Source organism: Xiphias gladius, chromosome 10, assembly GCF_016859285.1.
Source record: "Xiphias gladius isolate SHS-SW01 ecotype Sanya breed wild chromosome 10, ASM1685928v1, whole genome shotgun sequence".
Classification (NCBI taxonomy): Eukaryota; Metazoa; Chordata; class Actinopteri; order Istiophoriformes; family Xiphiidae; genus Xiphias; species Xiphias gladius.
In genome coordinates this window covers 15,156,681-15,175,381 of record NC_053409.1, presented here as the reverse complement: position 1 = coordinate 15,175,381, position 18,701 = coordinate 15,156,681, and the positions used below count along the sequence as shown (strand labels likewise).

At 40.6% G+C, this 18,701-nt stretch overlaps 3 protein-coding genes across 5 annotated transcripts in view; 2 read left to right on the top strand and 1 right to left on the bottom strand.

Annotated features, from left to right (window-relative positions):
• Positions 1-11,137, bottom strand: part of rlf (RLF zinc finger) — a 21,410-nt gene extending 10,273 nt beyond the window's left edge. Inside the window, exons 1-4 of the mRNA XM_040137978.1 lie at positions 11,028-11,137; positions 6,196-6,465; positions 3,953-4,107; positions 1,489-1,570 (exon numbers count right to left, since the gene is read on the bottom strand). Coding sequence (XP_039993912.1) covers positions 1,489-1,570; positions 3,953-4,107; positions 6,196-6,375 — 417 coding nt within the window. The 5' untranslated portion in view covers positions 6,376-6,465; positions 11,028-11,137. The remainder of the gene's footprint in view (positions 1-1,488; positions 1,571-3,952; positions 4,108-6,195; positions 6,466-11,027) is intronic.
• On the top strand, positions 7,904-9,884 carry znf593 (zinc finger protein 593). 3 transcript variants are annotated; one of them, XM_040137982.1, is made up of 5 exons: positions 7,904-8,006; positions 8,082-8,216; positions 8,376-8,591; positions 9,318-9,380; positions 9,479-9,884. In XM_040137982.1, the coding sequence occupies exons 3-5, from the start codon at positions 8,392-8,394 to the stop codon at positions 9,603-9,605; spliced, it is 390 nt and encodes a 129-aa protein (XP_039993916.1). In that variant the 5' UTR covers positions 7,904-8,006; positions 8,082-8,216; positions 8,376-8,391; the 3' UTR covers positions 9,606-9,884. The 3 variants fall into 3 exon arrangements, with proteins under 3 accessions (XP_039993916.1, XP_039993914.1, XP_039993915.1); XM_040137980.1 differs by having other exon boundaries at positions 8,352-8,591; positions 9,479-9,882; XM_040137981.1 differs by lacking the exon at positions 7,904-8,006 and having other exon boundaries at positions 8,013-8,216; positions 8,352-8,591; positions 9,479-9,882.
• Positions 11,133-18,701, top strand: selenon (selenoprotein N). The gene is made up of 12 exons (XM_040137979.1): positions 11,133-11,909; positions 12,771-12,888; positions 13,017-13,147; positions 13,668-13,880; positions 13,977-14,101; positions 14,536-14,673; positions 14,753-14,834; positions 15,005-15,193; positions 15,283-15,388; positions 16,155-16,267; positions 16,414-16,515; positions 17,101-18,701. The coding sequence occupies exons 1-12, from the start codon at positions 11,721-11,723 to the stop codon at positions 17,266-17,268; spliced, it is 1,674 nt and encodes a 557-aa protein (XP_039993913.1). The 5' UTR covers positions 11,133-11,720; the 3' UTR covers positions 17,269-18,701.

Genomic DNA, 18,701 nt, shown 5'->3' with positions numbered 1-18,701 from the left:
CTACCGATAGCTACCAGGGAGTACAAAAGTGCTATCCTCCCCTGTTCTGGTTGTGCAGTGGCAGACGCACTCTCTTTGTGCTGTGGATCGAGCCTTCATTTTCCCAGGAGATTTGGTTCCAGGTGGCAGAAAAAATTGCATAGTGAAAGCAAAGCTTATAGCGAACCAATCTAAACGCAGATGGCACCATTATTCTATAGCCATTACACATTGTGCAATCAATATTTACTTCAAAATGATTAATTAAAGCAGAAAAAACGCTGCCACTTATATTTGTTGGCCCAATGTAACAATTTATGTACCCTACACAAAGAAAAACATTAGTCTAACTCCCTCTAACAAACATTTAACTATTTCTTATTGGAAAAACATGAAACAATGTAATTCTTGAATAACATCCAGGCAAATACAACACAATCTGCTTTATGTGTTACAAAAACTTGGCTAACCCAGTAAATAAAACGACAGCACTTTTTCTTAAACCTATATAAGACTGTATGTCTAACTGCAGCTGCAGCGTGGTGATGAGTTCCCATGACTCCTCATACTGTATCACAGTTGTGCTCAGCTTGGACATATTGAGCTGATGTTACAGGGTGCCCTGCAAAACCTTCACTGCAAATCTGGCACAAGACTTGCAGTCTATAGCTGTGATGTTCATTGTCTAGAAACAGAACTGTTGAATTTATATAATTTTTAAAGACTACATTTGTAGTGTTAGATTCTTTAATCCTGTGACATAAAGACTATTTCAATCACCCTTCATTTATAGATACACAACTGACATTAGTCCGAGATTATAAACACCGGTGATTTCGACTCAACAAGGGGCAAACAGAAACAAAACACTGCCATCTACACCAGCTTTGGGCATTTTTCTCAGGCCTCACTAACCTCCTATAAGAGGGCCTTTGAAAACACCGGCTTTTCCCATACATACGCTCTACTTGGGGGCCCCACCGAGGTAGATTAAGAACCGCCCAGGTAGATAACATAACTCGATTTCAACTTAAATGTAAATCTTACATTAAAACGTCTTATTTCACTCTTTTCAAACTAATTTTTGGCCACACACCTGTTTGAGTTGCGTACGCTGCAGTAACTGAGTGGGGACTAGAAACTTCTCAGTGTGCAGCCGCATAGCTGGCCTCTACCTAGGGCTTCCATGTGAGGCGTTCAGGGGACATCTGTAAATTGTAGCTACAGAAAATAACCTGGGTTACACTCTCCCCCTCTAAACTGCACGAGTCTCTGCATGCACACTGGTCACCCGCCATGCCACCTACCACCACAAGCAAATTCTCAACCTGTGGGAAACACTGAATACCCAACGAAGAACAAATAATCAAGTCCCTAAATTCTTGCTCTCTCTCAAACTCAAACTCAAACTCTCACACACACACACACACACACACACACACACATGGCATTTTTGTTGAAGTAATTGTTGACTTAAGTCATGACCCTTTTGAAACAAGAACCTCTTACCTGAACGGAGTGGTGGAATTGAACCCAGGCTTCATATGGGATTTCATTTTCAGGCACTGACAGTAACAGTTCAAAACAGCTCCTGCAATAAATAAAAACAGAGAGAACGCTTGGTTCAGTAAATTATCATAATACTGGACAGCTCTATTTTTGACTAAAAACTAAATTTAAAAAAAACTCTTAAGGGGAGGCATTGCAAGTATAAACCATTTCATCCAAACTACACATATAAATTTTGAACAGACTATGATATTACTTAAACTTCAATCAATGATGTCAGTGATTGTTCTGATCGTACGAGAAAGCTTTCTGCAGCTCTGCATTAATCTTTTAGAAGAGTCAGTTTTACATCTTGATACATTAAAACATGTCAAAATGCTTGCTTGAAAATAGAATGAACAGTGGTGAAATTCTTTTTAGATAAGCTGCACCACATCTGTCAGTAGTTAAATTTAACTATTACAATCTAACTATTAATAGATCCCACACGTAAGACTTTCTATTAAGCTGAAAACAGTGAAACAACCCCCAACACTTGTGTAGGAACATTTGCAGATGGTGCGTGGAGCCGTAGTGAGAGAGCTCAGCAATTAACTGGAAGAGACATTTTGAATCTCTACTTGACCTAATTTAAGTCAAGTCAGTATGTTCAGTAAATTTCTTAAGACAAGCTGTCATTTGCAGCATTTGAACCTTTTAATGCACCTGAAAGTACAACAAGAATCACATCTAATCCAAAGTAACAACCAATCACTGGTAGTCAGTGCTTGTGTCCTTCACGTGGGTTCATCCATAGCAGAGTTTGTTGAGTTGTTACTGTTGATAAAAATGTTAAAAGCATGATGGCTTTGAAAGGAAACAAAAGCAATTTGTTCTATGACCTCTAACACATCCGTGTCATATATGACCAGTGTGTTGACAGAAAATAGCACGCTTGAATGAGGTTATTATACACGTGTTTGTATAAGAGTTTTACCTTTTGGGTCACTACGCAGTCATAGTTGTGTCATTTACATATATTTCACATCTCAACCATGTAACAAAGTACATGCAAAAGATGTGAAACAGACACTATTTTTACTTAAGATTTTCTATTTTAACAAGCAAATGCCTAAAAGCAGTCTTGACTATTGAATTTATTGTGAAATGCAATGTGACATGTTTATGGATATGTCCTCACAAAACTACATTTTTGCAATTTACGTTTCTGATATCAAATTCAAGTCTGGAAAACAGCAACTGAAAAGATATTCAGCGAGATCAGGTACTTGTCAAACAAACCAACAAACTACAGGTAGGGATTTAGAGGACAATGTCACTCGCTGTCTGTTGAACCTATCAAACTTTGTGTACAACCATTTCAACCCCATGCAGTGTCTCTGCTATATACATTTTGTAGCGGTGGCCCACCGCTGCAAAATTATAGTCGCTGCTGCAGTGTCAAGTAGACACAACGACTACTTTAACTAGAAATAGATTTAACTAGCTAACATTGACATAAATACATGTTTATTGCCTATCGATATTCACTTTGACCGCCGGTGTACTATGTGCAGGCTTTTTTTTTTAAAAAGGAGTCTGATTTGCAAGTGGATGTTATATTTTTGCCTCAAATTTATTCAGAAACTAAATTTGGTGGATATTTTGGAAGACATAAAAAAATGAAAAAGACTCTGATCTGAGCTCTGTTTGTGTTCATTGAAGTTATATTATCTCTGGATACAAGATGTGAAGCCATGTGGATTCTACTTTATTCAGTCTGTCCCTGCCATGTAGCAGGGGAATATATGCACAATGATGAAGCCATTTTAAGTGGTGCAGGTTTTTTATGCACATGGCCTTAAAAAAAAACTCTGATATGTCATATTTTAATTGCTTTGTAATTTCCAAATAAATTGCAATTTTTTTTATAACTGGGAAACGTGTTTACAATTGAGCCTATAATGTGCATTTTACAAAAATTGCAATTAATGGAGACCAGAGTGTTGCTCACTTGTTGAATGCACTTTACACAACACTGGTATTTATCACATGTAACTGAAGCATCATCAACTTTGTGCATAGATATCTGATCCAAGCTAGTTGTGCCTTTGCCCAGTCAGGTATATGAAGGGTGCATACTGATGTGCAAATGCCTGAATTACGACTACATTACGCAAACTAGAAATTGTGGGCTTGTACTGCCTGTCTGTTATAGACTTAATAAGTAACTAAAGAAGCTGACCTTTTCACCTCAAATCCATACGGTGACCATGAAAGTGCAACACAGCACAAACTGCTAAGTGTGAAGGCAAGGCATAGTTGCTTGATTACAAACTCAAACAAAGTGTGTGGACCAAAGAAAAATTCAAACGGCTTTTTATTCTTCTACAGACTGGCTTTCTTGTGTTCATGGGTGGTGAGAATTCATCAAATCTATATTTCTCATTATGTTTATTTTCACTGGCAATTGATCAGTACTCACAAAGCTAGTCTCTTCAAAACAAGGGCCACTTTGTCAGACTCTGCAGTGAGGTGGGATCGGGCTGCAGCAAAGCAGTTTATGGACAGGCAGTAGACCTCCAGAAGAGGCAGACCATGCTCCATAGAGTTCCTGCTCCCAGCATAGTGAATCAGTGCCTAAAAACATACATACAAATCTCAAAATGTAAACAATGAAGAAAAAAAAACAGTTATGTACACAGGCTGTAAATACTTTCAAAAACAGATCAGAGAAGATCAGATGAGAGACACATTTGTCGGGAAGAACAGGGGATTTCCTCCTGGGGGAGATACGGGTCTATACCTGATTGATCCCAGTTGACAGTCTGTCTGTTGTAAGGTACTTCTGATTGGGCCTGGGGGGACTTGACTGTACAGCATATGAAGACCCTGAACCCTTAATAGTGAGCCAACATGGACTACAAAATCCTACTCGAGGAGGGACACACAAAGTATACTGTGATGTCTTTTGATAACACTTTTTCGTTGTTTTATTTTAAATATTTTACTGATTAGAGGATGCTTTCACCCAAATATGTTTTGATGACTGCAAGCTAAAGTCCCTTCATTTAAAATATATTAAAATATAAAAAACATTTCTTAAACACACCACCATGGAAAAAAAAAGTTTCAAATACAAGAAATGATAAAGAAGAGAAAATATTTGGTTCTCACAATGTCGTTTGTATGAAATATTGTCTTCACTGTCAACTGTCCCCGGCATAGAGGAGTCAGCATCACTGTGTCTAAACCAGCCTGTCACCTGTATGTAGCTGGCAGGCATACACATTAAATCATCATACTATCAACATCCCAGGGGTCCCATTTGTCAGACAGCAGGAACCTTGGTGGTTTGTGTTTGTGTCTATAGAGGCACTAAATTAATTCCCTCCAGTCCAAAAATAAGGTACGCTCTCTGAGGGAGCCAAGAATAAAGTCTAAACCCTGGAGACGCTTATCAGTGTACTAATTACATCTGGACTACTTCCGATTGGAAGAGAAACTCAACACCACCACAAAATTGTCCGTTTGTGTTTAATATCAACCCAAAAAAAATTCAGTGTACCCAGAGTGGACATTAAGCGGCAGGTTCACATTTTTTTCAGGAGTAGCAGTTTCATGCTCATATGTACATTGAATGAGTTACTGTTTGCTGTAATCATTCATTTTCTCCAAACTGGCTATAGAAAGAGGGGGGGACAAAATCCACACTTCTTGCTGTGGGTTAAAAAAAAAAAAAAGCCTTTTAAAAAAGTTCAAATCAAGTGGGTATCTTAGTTAATAAAGTTACAGACTTTTTAGTACAAAATTCCCTCATTCTGGTTACTATCCCTCTACTACAGTTCTGCAAGAAAATACTGTATACAAAGATACAAAGTTGGAATTCTGTACTAAAAAGGAAAGGAGGGTCACAGAGATCAATGTATATAGGGGCATGTGAGTATTGCTTTAAGACGAACTTTAAAAAAAAATGTTTCCCTGACTCAAAACACTATATTTTTCTTTATATGGTAAAAATCAATAATATATACAATTCAATGAGAGTGCATCTTCACTGATGATGCGAGAATAATTACAATATGGCTGATCCACAGCAATGCCAGTCCATTTGAACGTAAAAAACAACAAAAGTACTTGGCTGCACAGCCTTTGACGGTGTAATCAGAGCTCAGGAATACCAAATTTGACAGGTACAAGACATGTGCAACTTATGGAAACGTCCAAAATGCCATTTTGCAGTCGCCCCAGCTGGCTAGAAAAAAATTGGATCAACACGCCGCGATGCCGCCCCGCCCCACACACATGCAAATATGCATAATAAGCAAACTGTGTCAATGTCATGTGTATACAAACATCTGTAATACATTTCCTGTTTTGCATATGTTTAAATAAGATTGAGCTATACAACGAGTTATATCAATGACAGTGACGCGAGCTTACTGTACAACTTAAAGGAGTAAACGGACCCTATCACTCAACCAATGTAATTAGTCCAGTGACGGTAAATTAAAATGTTTTGGCGTGAAATTGTATGTGTACGTGAAAATGGGTAAAAAAAAATACACACTGTGCAATTGCTGGCTGGTTATACACCCACCCTAAACTTGGCCTGGTAGCTAGCGGGCCAGCAGCCGTCGCAGATTAGCTTGCAGGCTGTGAGAAAAACAATCCTGGGTGAGCTAACGTCGGGCTAACGTTAGCTTCGATGTTGCATGTACACATTACCTGACAGAAGTTGTCGCAGTACTCCGTGGAAGATGCTGTGGATATTTCTTGTTGCCTGAGTACGTCTTCGAAGGCTCTCAGTGTGGCCAGCAGGGTTTCCATCGCAACCAGAGTGTCCTCGGCCGTGTCCAGGGCCCGGTCGCTCCATTCGTGCTCTGGTTCGACATTATTCTCCGCCATCTTCGCTCTCCGCCACGGCGCGTATGCAGTGCAGTCTGACGCCGCCTTCGAGTGCCGTCGGAATATTTAAATATGTGAGATGAACTTCACCTGAATGACCCGAAAACAGAGTGGGAAAGTAGGTGACTAGTTGTAATGTGACGTTACGTGTGAAGTATTATCGTTTATTGTTATTATGGTTACTTGCTGTTATAAACATAATTAATAATAATAATTAATTAACCTTCTTTTATATTTGATGCAACCCTTGGTCCGTAAATTAGTGCGAAAATCTATTCCATTAGCCTTCAGAATGCCCCAAAATTATATCTGCCTATCCCACTGTTTTATCATGTTGTATACTCGTTTCATTTTATTGTATCGTTGTTTGTAAATTGTTTACAACACTGTGCATTGTTTACAACTGCATTGTTTACAACTACTGACAGGTTGACTTGTATATAGATATGGTATGTTGTGTCCTTTGGTGTTGCTATATGTACATGTGCATCCTTTTTTAACCTGTTTGCGAATACATATGTTTATATTTTTATCTTTTCCTTAACTATGTGTGTGTATGTGTGTGAATTTTTTATTTTATATTTTAATGTATTTTCTAAGTTCTTATTTTTACTATTATTATTTTTTATTATTTTTTGTTTTACTAACTGGCTTGTCCATAATTTTAATATTTTTATGTTTATTTATCTTTGCTCAGCTTTTTTGTCCTTTTTTTCCCGCTGTATGTCCATGTGTTATTGGTGCTGGGTACTGTGTGTAAGCACATTGAGAGCCACTACACACAAGACTCAGTTTTCTTGTATACATAAACATACTCAGCCAATAAAGCTGATTCCGATTGTTTGTGTCTTGTGTCGTTCTGCATGTAATTTCTTGTTGATTTTTATGTTTTACACTGTTCCGTTTGTATTTTATTGTTAAGTTTGTCGTATTTGAAAGGGCTGTTCAGAGAAGACGAGAGATATTCATTTTACTTTCATGTAAAACAAAGAAAAGTTGCCAGATAATTTCCTGTAAATCGACTAATCGATTAACTAATCTTTGCAGCTCTTCAGTCCCAAAACACCTCCCTCCAGGTGACTATGAAAATTACGAAGAGCGAGGGAAGGTAACATGTCACGTAGCCTGACCATAACCTGCCTGATAACTCCCCTTACAACAGAACATAACAATATCAAAACACTGCGAAAACTTGTGCAATTCATTCAGAGCAAATACGCGTCAGCTGAGATCGTGTGGAGAATTTAATGTTGTTTTTTTTTCACTTAATATCAGTGGTGGACTTTAAATAAGAACATCTACTCAAGTATTGTGCAAATTTGAGTAACTTCAACTTGACTATTTTCTTGTCATGCCAATTTATAATTATATTTCACTACAATTCTGAGGGAAATATTTTAATTTTTTGATGCACTACATTTATTTTACAGGTTTAGTTACTTTACACATTAAGATTTTTGCATGCAAAACATATGAAGAGTTAATAAAATATAATGTTTTACTTTAGATTTTTTCTTCTTTTCCCCACCAAAAAATACTGGTATTTGGCGCCCTCTACAGGTAAACAGGTGCATGTAACTCTTGTTTTGACCCGGAAATACATTCATCTCTCTGCGCCACACGTGTGGAAGGTAAGTAATATCTCAAAATGGATCTGCAAAGGTTTTTTTAGAGGCATATCTGCTATATCACTGATTTTTCTTCAGCTTAGGTAGTCGGTTGCGTGTATCCCATAAAACCTGAGCTGGTGGCAGTGACACAAAATGGCCGGTTTGGTTTGAAAACTTAAAGTTGACATCTGGATTCTCTGCACTGCGCCGTAAAACACTGCCATTAAGAAGGTAACCACAAATTGTATCGCAATTTATGGACAGATCCTGGTAATGGTTGACCCGACGGAGAGAATGGGTCAAGCATGATTCAGTTTTCTCCTGATATTTGCCTACAAGTAACTTTATCTGTGTTGATCCCTTCAGGCTGACAGGTCGTGTTTCACCCAGTTCTGTAGGATCTAACATGGGGAAGTCCAAACAAAAGGGAAACCACAAGAGTGACAAAAAGAAGAACATCGCCAAGACATGGAAGACAAAGCGCAGGACCAAAGACTTGGACCAGATCCACTCTGACATGAAGCCAGAGACAGCAGCCAAACTGCTGCACCAGGAGGTGGACTACGATGTGACTGGATGCGCACAACACTACTGTTTACACTGCGCGTAAGTGTATCCCTGTGGCTTTACCTTGCTAATGGGCCAGACGAATAAAGAGGTGTGCATCCAACTGAAAATAGGCATTTTATGGGGTCAAATACAAATGTACAAATACAACCATCACAATACTTCTCTGCAACTAACTGATTATTTTATTACTGATTGATCTCTTTATTATTTTATCAGTTAATCAATTAATTATTTGGTCTAAAGTTACAAAAATATTAGGCTTACTGTCACATACGATCAAGAAAAGACCCTAATCCTGACAATTGACAAGCTGGAACTTGGGGCATTTTTGCTAGAAGGAAAAAAAAAAAGATAGTCTTTTTTTATTTAAATTATAGTTGCAGATTAATTTTCTGTCATTGGACTACTCCATTGGTTCCCAGCCTTTTTGGCTTGTGGACTCTTAAAACGAACATGTTTACAACACAAGAGTTGTTAGCAGTTGAGATGATTTTACTTTTCTCAGATTGAGACCTGAAGGTGTAAAGTTTGCAGGATTTCACAAGAAAAAGATTCTAAAACATTCAGCAAAGTCAGAAAAACTGAAACTTAGTTTTGTGCAACAGAAACACATTAATCTTATCTCATCCCTTCAGTCGCCTTTAATTTTTTTTCGAGGAGCCTTTGGGGGGGTCAACTTTCAGCTCTACTGTCATCAGAGTCGCTGGGGCAGGACAGTGTTGCAGATAGCTGTTTGACAAGGTGGCACTTTATGTCTTGCAGGAGATATTTTGTGGATATGAGATCCTTGAAAGAGCACTTCAAAAGTAAAGTGCACAAAAAACGGTAAGGCACCAGTATCTCTTCTACCTGTTATTCTGTCTGCACTCACATTTTGTGAGCAATTTGAGTTTCAGAGTTGAAATTCTCCTTTGTCCATCCAGGTTGAAACAGCTCAGAGAGGAGCCCTACACCCAGGCAGAGGCAGAGAGGGCAGCAGGTATGGGCTCCTACATCCCTCCAAAAACTGTTGAAGTGAAGACACAGCCTGTGGAAGAGGACATGGCCTGAGAGCCACCCACGATAACCCATGGACTGACGAATTCAATAACAGAAGCATTGACGAAATGGATAGTGCTCCTGTCATTTCCTTCTGTCACAAATGTCAAGTGGAGCCAGCTGTGATATAACTGGCTGTTTAACTTCTGGGTATCACCAGAGTCAGGGAAAGCCTGACCTTACACTGGGTGATGTAATGCAACATGTACCTATGTAAATACTGAGTATGTGTAGAACTGTGTAGGATGATAATAAACTATACAGCAAAGTGGATTCATTCAGATTGCGTTTATACAGTACAACACCAAGCATTTAGAGCAATCTTTCTCAACCTGAGGTGGGCGAGACGTGTCTGAGGAAGGGTCACCAGATGATAAAGGAAATAGGAGGAAATATTTCTGCCACACAAAATTGTTTATATTTATTATTTCTCGGTCTCTATTTATTTTTCAGCAGGGTTACACAAAAAGTACTGAACCGATTTCCACCAAAGTTATAGGAGGGATGGGGCATGGGACAGGGAAGATCCCATTACATTTTGGGGCAGATCCGGATCATTAACTATAAATTTGAATTTTTTTTTCCTCTGAAGTCTGGTGTATGTTTGGCACTGGTCTTGGCCGAAGTCTGCACTCTCTGAGTGCCCTCCTGGTTTATTTATTATTTTACTATTTTTTTTTCCTTTCGAAATACTCCATACTTTTTACCTAGCCTGTAAATCCAACTGAATTGTCATTTGTCGTCACTTTAATATTCTTTTGAATGGAGAAAACTGGAGATGTGGATGGTGGTTCAGATGTCTGCAACCAGGCTAAATTTTACCTCTTCGGGCCCATAGAAATCATTCAAATCAAACAATCTGTGAAGGACTAACTATTGTTTTTTTTGGTATGGCATTGCAACTCATGTTCACACTTTTGTGGTAATCCAAAATGAGGGGGTCACACACAGACTCTGCTTCATTTTAAGGGAGAAAGTGTACATTAGTCGAAAGCAATGGGTTTGTGTCTCACCGTTGGCAAAATCAAATTTACAGAGGTTATTGTGACTTTAAGATTACAAGGAGGCCCCATTGTGGACCAATGACTTTACAGGCAGTCCAGCAGAAAGAAAGCCTTCGCTTCCACTGGTAGACATGAAGTTACAGAAAAGGTAATGACAGACTCCTTTGTCAGAGGAACATATAATTAGAGCTCTATCCTAGACATTCCTGGGATGAACAATACCCTACCCCTTTAAATGCCACTACTGTGCCAGCTCATAACGCCTGCCGAGCCAGAAGGAGTGTAAAGTAGAAGATCCGGTCACCACTTTCAAAATAAGGCCCTCGACGGTGAAATGCCTGGATAGGTTTCCGTAGGTCACCCAGTCACAAAGCGTTGTCTGGGGGAAAAACCCAGGGGGGAAATATCAAAATCAACGCGTCATTTTTACCTCTCATTTCGCCAAGGGTATTTTCGTGACTCCGCAGATGTCTTCCGCTTGTCCGCGGCGAAACCGACGTTTAAATCCAATGTTTCCACACGGCCGACATAACGTGCCTTCCAATGAAGAGGAGGAGGAGGAGGAGATCATTGAAATTTTGAATTTAAACCACCGCTTTCAAACGTTTTATCATAGCGGACAGAAAGTAGACATCAGGGAGATCACGAAAAAACATTTCAACCTGCAACAGACGACTTGACAATGGTTTAAAAATATCACTATTTTACACTTCCCCTTAGGGACCAAATCAGGGAGCCGCGTCCGGAGTGCGGAGATCACAATGACGGTTAGCTTAGATTTAGGCGTCTACGAGGGGTTTTTATTTCGAGCCGAACATCAAACGCCAAACATCCGGTTTCATCCCGTCTATTACTCGCTCACTTGACGCATCCTAACCACATCCATATGGTTCTGGATTGGATGTGGGAAATAAGAAAGCTGTGCTGCTAGCTAACATTTCACAGCTGTTTACAGCGAGAGCAACGGTCGGAAAGGACGCGCGGTCCCCGGCTGCAGGATAACAGAACTGTCGGTAGATTCTAAACACTTTAAGGAGAAAGTTTAGCCCGAAGCGTCACTCTCGGTTTTGGACGTTATCCGACGACCATGCTGTCGTCCAAATAGCCTCGGTGGAGGTTGAGGATGGCCGCAGACGTGGATAAAATTATCCGCCAGAATGAGAGCACTATTTCGCCGCAGAACAGGCATCGGAGTCCGGGCTCTGGATCCTGGATCTACAGGGGAATGTGGACCCTGCTGATCGTCGGCGCCGTCCCTCTCCTTGCTTTTGGGATCAAGTATTATCAAGATGCCCAGCTCGTCAAACGTCATGTGAGATCCGCATCTGAAATAACGTTATACGCGTCTCATAATTTAGCAGTGATCTTATTGTGGTGGTATTTTTTTCGAATCTTGAAAACACCTATAAGAAATAAACCTGCATAAGGGCGCATTCAATTCTCTGAAAATCAGTGCCACTTTACTGTAAGATGCATGGCAAATGCCAGATAACTAATTAACAATCCCTAGCTTTAGTAATAGAAAGTTTGCAATTGCCTCGAAGTACATTTTACGAGCTACGATTACTCTAACGTTACTCTTGGGACGTTTAGTTGTTATATTCCAATACTGTTCTCCCAAAAAAGGTTGCTTTCATTTGTCAGACACCAGTCGCCTTTTTCCACCCCATGGTGTTTTATTGGGGGGTTGTGGCTCTGTGTCCCAGCTGCTAAATCTCAACCTCTTGTTTAAATCCACACACAGAGGGGGCCCAAGTTGTTCTTGTGCCCCCCCCCCCTTCCTTTCCCGTCCATTGTACAGGCTCTAGTAAGCACGCATCTGTCTGAGAGAGGGTGGTCTTACTGAAGCACATGCTAGGAATTCGTGGCCTCTGGGCTGATCTCTATCCAGACAGGGCTGCTGAGGGTGGATGAGTGCCCGAGCAACATCCTAAAGGAATGTAATGTGCCTGAGAGGAATATCATACCTTAACATAAAAGTAGCGCACATCTGCAGCAGTTTTTTTTTTTTTTTTTTTTTGTCATCCGTCTATTTCAAATTTATAATTTCCCCAAATGATGTGTTTTGTGTGATACGATGACTCACTGGCCCAGTTTTGATGCTGCATTGAAAATCCCTGAAGCATGTGAAATGACACTAAGGATCAGCCTAACGCATTTGTCCCTCCAATAGGAAGAGAGTGTTCGAACTCTGGGTGCTGAGGGGCTTTTTCTCTTCTCCTCCTTAGACACCGACCATGACCTCTATCTCAGTCCGGAGGAGTTTAAACCTATTGCTGAGAAACTCACAGGTACAGCAGGTTATCTTCCTCTCTGTCTTTCTCATCACTGTCTCCTCTCTCACTAACCAAAGCTCAGTGTCACTGGTCTCGTATGGTATAACCCCACATTGACTCTGATGCCTACGGCTTCCTCACAGGGATTACACCCCCTGTGGATTTTGAGGAGGAAGTGATCCAGGACCCAAATGGAGAGACTTTGACCTTGGAGGCCAAAATGCAGCCTCTGCTGCTCAACTCTATGACAAAAAGCAAGGATGGTTTCCTCGGGGTAAGACACGACCAAGTTCTCCAGGCATCCTTCATATCGGAGGTTTATTGTTTTCTTTCTCTCCACTACCATACAGGCTCTATGGAGAGCTGCTTTGATGAAAGTCAAGGATTAGCCACAACAACAAAAAAAATCACATAAGAGCCTGCACCAAGGGTTTCAAATATAGTCACACATTCATTTTTGAAAGGTTGAATAGACTTTTGTAAATAACCATCACACCAAGATACTTGAAGTTATTTCAATTAATTCAGTTATTTTCCAAAAATATTGCAGTAAATTTTCTCTGTCTGACTCAGCTCTTTTGTTGTTTGCAGTTCAGTTGCTGTGTACGCAACCAAGAATTGAATCAGCAATGAAATAGCAGTGATTTAACATGTAACTGATTAAACTGTAGCATAAAGAAGCATTTTTTCTTAGTTTTGTTCTGAATAGAGATTTCCCCCCCCCCCCTTGTTTTGAAGAATTTACCAATAGGAAATTGATTAAATTCCTGTTTTTCTGCCACTGTCCCTTGCAGGTTTCTCACAGCTCTCTGAGTGGGCTGCATTCTTGGAAAAGCCCAGCGGTGCCTTCTTCGTCATTCTTTGCCAGCCAGTTCAGGGTCCTCCTGCCCCCAAAGAACAAGGTTGAAGTGGGAGACACGTGGTGGGTGATTCCTAGCGAGCTCAACATCTTTACTGGATACCTGCCCAACAACCGTTACCACCCTCCCACACCAAAAGGCAAAGAGGTACCCTTAGAAAAACCATTCCTGTTCGGTCATGGATTAGGTTGTAAATTGTGATTACAGCCCTGTATACTGATAGCTGTTCCTCTCCTGCCGCAGGTTCTCATCCACTCCTTGTTGAGTATGTTCCATCCTCGGCCGTTCATCAAATCACGTTTTGCTCCTCAGGGCGCAGTCGCCTGCATTCGTGCCAGCAACGACTTTTATTATGACATTGTCTTCAGGTGAGGAAGAGACACAGGACTATAGTGGTGCTTTTTTTATGTCTCAGCCCATTAACTTAGAAATGATTTATGTTTTACATTAGTGCTGACTCATGTCCAAAACATATCATGAATTTTTAGATTTATGTCTGGCAGGGAGCCATTGGTTTTGCTTTAAAATCAGCATGCAGGGACTGATCCACTTTGAAACTCAGAAATTGTCAAAGTCTCTGCAATCTGGTGTTCCTGCTGTAGTGAAATAAAGCCTATTACTGCCTGAGAGGTTCGTAATCGATCCACAGCTGATGGTTTGCTTCGGAAAATGGTCAGCAGTAATGTTAAGTATACAGAATTTGTGATTCAGAGGATAGAAATGCATGACCACTGGTTTGGTCTTTTAAATGGCTTCACCAGAGGCTTTAAAACTCAACCACTTGATCTGTTTTCCTCTGCAGGATTCATGCAGAGTTCCAGCTCAACGATGTTCCAAACTTTCCCTTCTGGTTCACCCCGGGCCAGTTCACTGGTAACATCGTCCTCTCTAAAGACGCATCTCATGTCCGCCACTTCCACCTCTACGTCCCTAATGACAGGTAACGCCTTCGAACCCCATGTCCCAATGCTGTTGAAAGCTACTGTAGAGCCAGTGTGACATGTCCTGTTGTGTCCCAGGTCTCTGAATGTGGACATGGAGTGGCTGTACGGGGCCAGTGAGAGCAGCAACATGGAGGTGGACATCGGATACCTGCCGCAGGTACAGCTGCAGTGATGCATTTCCACTTGAAAAAGCACTGGGGCCTCTATTACTTCATTTATATTACCTTTTGATATGTTACCCTAGAAACAAATTGTCCCAGCTCAAAGTATATGTAACGTTTTTTATGAAAGATTCCTTCGTGTTAAAAGTTTTTCATGTGTTTACAGTTAGAGCTGCAGTCCACAGGCCCGTCCACTCCGTCCATCATCATGGATGAGGAGGGCAACATCATCGACAGTCGGGACGGCAGCAGTGAGCCGATCCAGTTTGTCTTTGAGGACATCCACTGGGCCTCAGAGATCAGTCGGCAAGAAGCCACTCGACGCCTGGAGGTCACCCTCTACCCCTTCAAGAAGGTAAACATCCACACCACTTATGTTTCCCCTGTAATTGGCATGGATCATGTAGTCAGCACACTGTTATCTCTCATTGCTCCCCTTCCCAGGTGTCCTACCTGCCTTTTTCAGAGGCCTTTGAGCGAGCCGAAGCAGAGAAGAAGCTGGTGCATTCCATTCTGCTCTGGGGAGCATTAGATGACCAGTCCTGCTGAGGTCAGATCATTAGCAAATAGTTGATTTCACAGCATTGTGCACTGTCGGTGACATCTGAGAAGAGTAAGATTTGGATTACAAGGCTAAAAATGGGCCGGGTGACAAAAAACAATGACATAGAAGCAGGTTTATAAAAATGATACCATAAAAGCTCAGTTTCTGATGCAAAGTGTTCCACAGTCTGGAGGCTGTTTGGGAATAATAGAGTTACACTAGTCTGCAGTCAGTAGACGCATCTGAGTGTTCCTCCAGAAATAAACTCTATATTCATTTGTTATGAGTGACGATATGCCAAATTATGGAATATTATGTTTCTCTGTAAGAAAGACCAAACTTCGCTTCCAAAGTGGAGCCACAGTCAATAAATTCAACTTGCCGGCCACTGGCTTCTTATTGGAGCACAGACACTTTAAGGCACGGAGAACTTTTAAAAGAAGAAATGAGCTAATCTTGAATTCATAGGCAATAAAAAGCACTGATGCTTACTGTTACAGCCTAATTTGGTGTGGAATGACCAGTAGCATGTGGTTGCTAATGTTATCAAACTTTATGGCTCTTCTCCCTTGTGCTATTGTTTAGCATTTGGCATTATTCCCTTACTGTCACCTGTAGCCACAGTGGCTGCAGTTCAGCAAAAGTCACATAGTCCCACTTTAAAAGCAAATCCATTTAGTCCTTGAAATAAATCGTGTTGAACTGTACATTTTTGTGTATTTTTATGGCATTTTTCGAAATCTCTCTCTCTCTCCTCTCTACACCTCTGTAGGTTCGGGGCGAACTCTCCGGGAAACAGTCCTGGAAAGTTCGCCCATCCTGGCTCTGCTCAACCAGAGCTTCATCAGCAGCTGGTCTCTGGTCAAAGAGCTGGAGAACATGCAGGTGAGCAGTCACTCTACACCCCAAGAACTGCAGCCAGTAACAAGTTGTCTGGAAAAATGTTTTGTCCTGCATTCGCTTCAAGTGCAGTAGTTTCAAATGTAGTATGCTGCTACTGTAGCTGCAGTTTTGTTCCTCCTTTTGATCAGGCGGATGAGCAGAACCCTGTGTTGAGTGAAAAGGCCCGCTTACATCTGGAGAAGTACAACTTCCCTGTGGAGATGATGGTGGCACTGCCTAATGGAACCATTGTAAGTATTTTTTGTCATATTATCAAATCATGTTTACCAGTATTAAATTAAGACATTTACTGTGAACCAGTAGCAGTATTAAACGCTGGGTTTGCATTAGCAACAACTTAATACAGCTCTGACACCACTGTAGAATAGTGAACAGTGAGGCTGATATAAAATTAAATACAGTAACCCTGGGTTACACACATGCATCCTATGAATGCCTAGTGCGTAGATCGGATGTTAGTGTGGAAGTGCGGGAATGGCAGACTCCGTCACTAACAATGAAAACTATTGTATAGAGAGATAATTAGAGACTGTAAATACAATGATGGCTATTGCAGAAAAAAATGACAACCATAAATAGTATAAAAACTAGTTTGATTTAAAAAATCTAAGCAATAAATGTATTGCAAGCTGAAACTTGTAACTCACTTGATTAAAACCACTTATTAACTTTAATTCTAGCAAAGTTTGCTGAGTTATTAGTTCTACTCTATCTTATGATTATTCATGGCCACCATCTTTACTTCAGAAGTTATTTGCCTAACCACTATTGTAGCGGAAGAATTCTCAGTAAAAGCTGTCATCTATGTCTTTTAGGTCCACCACATCAATGCCAACTTCTTCCTGGACCAGACGGCCATGAAACCAGAGGACGAAGGAACAACTTTCAGCTTCTCTGGGGGGTTTGAGGACCCCTCCACATCCACTTATATCAGCTTCCTGAAGGAGGGGTTGGAGAAAGCCAAGGAGTACCTGCCACAGTAATGTGTATGTGTGTGTGTGTTTGTGTGTGTGAGCCTGAGAGACTAAATTGGGGGAAGTGATAATCATTCCTCTGGGTAATGATCCAAGATATGGAAAACTCTCCAACAATTATGTAGAGAAGCTTTCTCATCAGTGTTGGCAGCTGAGAAACGTCTTTGCCTTCTATCCTGTTTGTTACTATTTATTTGGGCGTCTCTCCTGGTCAGATATGAAGTTTTCAATACAGTATTTGTATTGTTACAAACTGTACATATACGATACTGTTACTGGCCATATAGTAGATTTTAATGAAATACAAAGGCCTCCCACTGAGCTGTAACAAATATGTAAACACATTTAGATCTGCTCTCTCTGCTTGTAGCTGCTGATTAATGGCGGTATGAAATGTAGACAGAGGCCTGACAAGTCGTTCTTGAGTGCATGTGCCCATGTCATCCTAAAGACAAATCATAAGTGTGGCACAACACAACGTGAGATTTGATATTTCCTCTTCTGTATCCCGATGTTGCATGTGCAATATTTAATGACTGCGCGAGTTTTCCTGCTGCTGAGTGTACCCAGAGACAGCGCTAATGCAGTTGTTGCCTCCAGTTGTGCTTCAGCAGTTTGTGAAGGCTTTGCCTGAAAGCTCTCTGTGGGCTGGGTCACGCCTGATGTTCCTGCCGAGGCTGCTGGGAGGTAACACCCTTCTTTGACTCAGGGGACATACGCAGCAGGAACAACTAAACGGGGCCGTGGCACATAAAATGATTAATTCAGTCGTTTTCTTGTACTTAGAGTTTGAAACCAAATGTTGAAATATTTTGCAGATTTTCTGTTAAGAGGAAGATGTGACCACACCAAAGAACATTGTTTTTGATATCTACAGTAGCTGGCTTGCACCTAGGGCAGCTGTTGAGCACAAAGAAATTCAATAGGTTGCTTGCCCACTTGGTTTATATTTATGTAACTCAATGGAACCAAATGGTGTTTGCGAGCAAAACTGTTTGGTCCTTGAACTGAAAGGCACATGATACCATATACTGTTGTTATCCTTTTGTAGGCTCCAGTCAAAATAATGTTTTCGGTTGTGTCTTTAGTTAGACAAAGAGGAAATCCTTGATATTTCAAGGACAAACATTACGATCTGGACCAACCTTCAGCTGTTTTTAATATTTCCTCTTCAAGTCCTAATTTCTGTTTTTTTAGTGTGAAACAGAAGAACCCAGGAATCAAGAAAACTCATCTGAATTAGTAACAGTGAATTTCGATAATGATAATAACATTATATTGGAATATGACTTTGTAAAAGTGTTGCACTTTCAAGGTCATATGAGTCCTGTCAACCTGAAATATCTGACTATTTGAAATCTTTAGGGGAAAAACACTGTTATTCTGTAACCTACCAGTGCCATTTTTTTCACAAGATGAAATAAAAGACTTTTTTTTTTTTT